At 43.6% G+C, this 4,225-nt stretch overlaps 1 protein-coding gene across 1 annotated transcript in view; it reads right to left on the reverse strand.

Moving 5' to 3' along the window:
- Window positions 1-4,225, reverse strand: part of SPTA1 (spectrin, alpha, erythrocytic 1) — an 86,416-nt gene that overhangs the window by 25,275 nt on the left and 56,916 nt on the right. Inside the window, 5 exon segments of the mRNA XM_010846842.1 lie at window positions 3-128; window positions 523-685; window positions 1,367-1,470; window positions 1,948-2,091; window positions 3,938-4,135. Of these exon segments, the coding sequence (XP_010845144.1) occupies window positions 3-128; window positions 523-685; window positions 1,367-1,470; window positions 1,948-2,091; window positions 3,938-4,135 (735 nt within the window).

Genomic DNA, 4,225 nt, shown 5'->3' on the forward strand with positions numbered 1-4,225 from the left:
ACAGACTCTTCATTACCATCGCATGCCCTCCGCTCAACCAGAGTGTTCCCTAAAATAATGACTCCTTCCACCTGCTCAGCTCGGCTATTGACCTCATCTTCAAAGGCCTTGTGCTTCAGATATTTTCTCTGAAGGGAAAGCAGAATCTAAATTACCATCTAATTTAGAAAATAAGATGAGATAAATTCTGTTTAAAAGGAAAAATTAAGGATTCTTAATTCATTCTTTTTTTTCTTCTTCTTATTATTTTTTTTTTTACTTTACAATATTGTATTGGTTTTGCCATATATCAACATGCATCCACCACGGGTGTACACGTGTTCCCCATCCTGAACCCCCCTCCCACCTCCCTCACCATACCATCCAATTCTTGGGAAGAACTCCCTCCACATTAGACTCAGAAATCCCTGAAGGCAGGGACGACAGTCTGAACAGTAAGGAAGTTTTCCACGTTAGAAGGTGACCATTCATCCATCAGTCTGAGTATGTTGAAGTTTTCCGAGATTCTTACTTTGAACTTACCTGAATATTGGTGGGATCTTTATAGGATTCATCACAGGCTATGGGCAGCATCTCACTGATCCATTCTTCTTGGTCCTTGAAGTCATGGTAGAATTGTTTTAGGTCAGCATAGTCTCCAAGTTTCATCCGCTCAGCAGTCAGCTGTTCTTTGAGAATCCTCCATCTGAAAGTCGGAACTAGATTATTCTCTGCCCTCTATCTTTCCACCAAGCCTTGATGCCATATCCATGAATCTCCCTATTTGCTTATCTGCACTTTATCTTCTCATTCTCATTATTTGAACACTTATATGTCATATATGGGCTTCCCAAGTGGCACTAGTGGTAAAGAACCTGCCTACAAATGCAGGAGATGTAAGAGATGAGAGTTAGATCCCTGGGTCAGGAAGATTCCCTAAAGGAAGGCACGGCAACCCACTCCAGTGTTCTTGCCTGGAGAATTCCATGAACAGAGGAGCCTGGTGGGCTATAGGCCACAGGGTTGCAAAGAGTCAGACATAACTGAAGCAGCTTAGAAGAGCACAGCACAGAAATGAGAACTCAAAGTATTATCTCCATCCTCAATTCTAGTAAAGTAGTCACTTTTCTATATCTTCCTGAGTGAGTAAGTGAGTGCATGTCACTCAGTTGTATCTGACTCTTTGCAACCCCATGGACTATACAGTCCATGGAATTCTCCAGGCCAGAATACTGGAGTGGGTAGCCTATCTCTTCTTCAGGGTATCTTCTCCAGGGGATCTAACCCAGATCTCCTGCATTGTAGGCAGATTTTTTTTTACCAGCTGAGCCACAAGGAAAGCTCCTACATCTTCCTATAGCTCACAAAACAACTGCTCAATACTGACCTGTCTAGTATCCGTTGGTTCCGAGCAGCAATCTCTTCCTTGGCATAGTGGTCTTCAGATATGAGTCGTTCAGCAAAAAGATCTAGTTCAGTGATTCTATTATCCTAGATAAAGGAAAGAGAAAAGGCCCAGAGACCCAGAAATTAGGCTCTTGGTGCAATCTGACTTCCTCCTAGAAAAGGAGAGATATATCCTTTGTGGCTTCATGAAGGGCAACAAAACCAAAGCCAAAAGGTAAATGCCTTAAAGGGAGGTGGCTTTTAACTCAACAAGAAGAGAAACATCAATAGTGATACTGAGGTGGACTACATGTGTGGTGCCGATTTCCCTATAGAACAGACACTTCTCTTGGTCATTGTAGAAAGTGATTCCTGCATTGAATGGGATGTTGGATAGCATATAAAATAGCTTTTGCACCTTGGCTAAGACTAAGCCACTATGTTGCCCGCCTACCTCAGAGTTTATGTAAAAAGCAAATGGGAATTAAAATACATGCAAATCATAAAACCACATACATGTTCAGGATTTCTGTCATTATTACTAATAGTTATTATTGGAATTCTTGTATTAGCTGTTATTACCTGGTCAGTAATCGCTTTGTCCAAATCGTCACGTTTCTTCATCAAGGCCTCCAGAGTGTCTAAGGACCCCTTATCATCCGACCTTAGATCATTCTCACGTGCCACCATCCAGCTCTCAGCCTGATCACAGTTCCCTCGGAACAACTATGGGGGTTAAAATTAAATGTATATGGTATGTTCATTCCAGGCAGACAGAGGAAATGATCTCCCACCTCTCCCATGATACTGATAATAGGGACCCTGTAAAGGATGCTAAAGCTGAAACTCCAGTACTTTGGCTACCTCATGAGAAGAGTTGACTCTTGGAAAAGACTCTGATGCTGGGAGGGATTAGGGGCAAGAGGAGAAGGGGACGACAGAGGATGAGATGGCTGGATGGCATCACTGACTCGATGGACATGAGTCTGAGTGAACTCCGGGAGTTGGTGATGCACAGGGAGGCCTGGTGTGCTGCGGTTCGTGGGGTTGCAAAGAGTCAGACATGACTGAGCGACTGATCTGATCTGACCTGATCCGAAAGGATGTCAATATTCTTTCAAGAAACATTCATACAATAAACCTTGGCTATCTTGGACCTTTTACTCTTCCCTGAAAACATGTTTTATGTTTTCATATAAGCTTTCCTCCATTCTTGCAGTACTATTTTCCATATCCTAGACATGGTAAACGGGCTTCCATGTGGCACAGTAGTAAAGTATCCACCTGCCAATGCAGGAGATGCAAAAGATGTGGGTTTGATTCCTTGGTCAAGAAGATCCCCTGGAGTAGGAAATGGCAACCTGCTCCAGTATGCTTGCCTGGACAATTCCATGGACAGAGGAGCCCAGGGGCTACAGTCCATGGGGTCACAAAAGAGTTGGACACTCTGAGCTACTGAGCATGCACACACACACGCACATACACAGACACACACTTGGTGAAAACTGGCTGGTTATTTCTTTAAGACTCTGGCAAAGACTGCTTTTCAGAACAGCATGTGACATTTTCACTCACTTCCCTCAGGAGCATTAATCACTCCCTCTGCTATAATCTCAAAACATTCACACATTTTATCAGTAATTATTTTATATATTAGAATGATTTGCCTCAGTTCAGTTCAGTTCAGTTCAGTTGCTTAGTCATGTCCGACTCTTTGCGACTCCATGAATCACAGCATTCCACGCCTCCCTGTCCATCACCAACTCCCGGAGTTCAGTCAAACTCATGTGCATCGAGTTGGTGATGCCATCCAGCCATCTCATCCTCTGTCATCCCCTTCTCCTCCTGCCCTCAACCCCTCCCAGCATCAGGGTCTTTTCCAATGATCTGTCTACAAGTCTAATTTCACTACTTTTAGAAAATAGACACTATCTTACTAATATTTGTGTTCCTGCTGCTGCTGCTAAGTCACTTCAGTTGTGTCCGACTCTGTGTGACCCCAGAGACGGAGCCCACCAGGCTCCCCTGTCCCTGGGGTTCTCCAGGCAAGAACACTGGAGTGGGTTGCTATTTCCTTCTCCAATGCATGAAAGTGAAAAGTGAAAGTGAAGTTGCTCAGTCGTGTCCGACTCCTAGCGACCCCGTGGACTGCAGCCTACCAGGCTCCTCCACCCATGGGATTTTCCAGGCAAGAGTACTGGAGTGGGGTGCCATTGCCTTCTCTGATTTGTGTTTCTAGGAACACAATAAAATCAATAAAAATCAATCAGTAAAACTTTCAATCAATAAGTAAGTTTAAATATCAATAAATTATAACCACTTAATTTCAGGGCCCCATGCCCTAGGACTGACCTCCATTTTGTTTAGCTTTTCATTAACAAGAATAAGGAGCAAAGAACACTACAATGATCAGAAAATGCAAAGCAGAAAATGCAATGTCAGATAATCAAGAGATACCTTTATGATTTTGGAATGGAATTCCAGTGAAATAAGCACCTGTATTAACTCTGTGAAACTGCGTAGAAGGAACAGACTCAGCTAAGCCTGTTTAACGATTGGGAATTTGCAGTACCTGCAACTCCAGACACTGATCTAGCATCTTTTTGCGTTGTTCCCAAGCACTCTCCAACTCATCTCTCTCTAGTCTAACAGCTTGAAGCTTTTCTTCAATTTCGGGGCTGGCCCGGTGCCCACTGATTGTAAGATCTGTACCAAAATCTTCAAAGGCCTGGAAGGCGGGAGCCTGGGCCTCCATGTCAGCACGATGCTCCTGTGGTAAAAAGGGATCAGAGACTGGTGAGTCCAGTGACATCTCACAAAAGTTGCAAAATGCAGGAAGTTTGCGAGGTTATGTGATCAG

The sequence above is a fragment of the Bison bison genome, unplaced genomic scaffold, assembly GCF_000754665.1.
Source record: "Bison bison bison isolate TAMUID 2011002044 unplaced genomic scaffold, Bison_UMD1.0 scf7180017864240, whole genome shotgun sequence".
Lineage (NCBI taxonomy): Eukaryota > Metazoa > Chordata > Mammalia > Artiodactyla > Bovidae > Bison > Bison bison.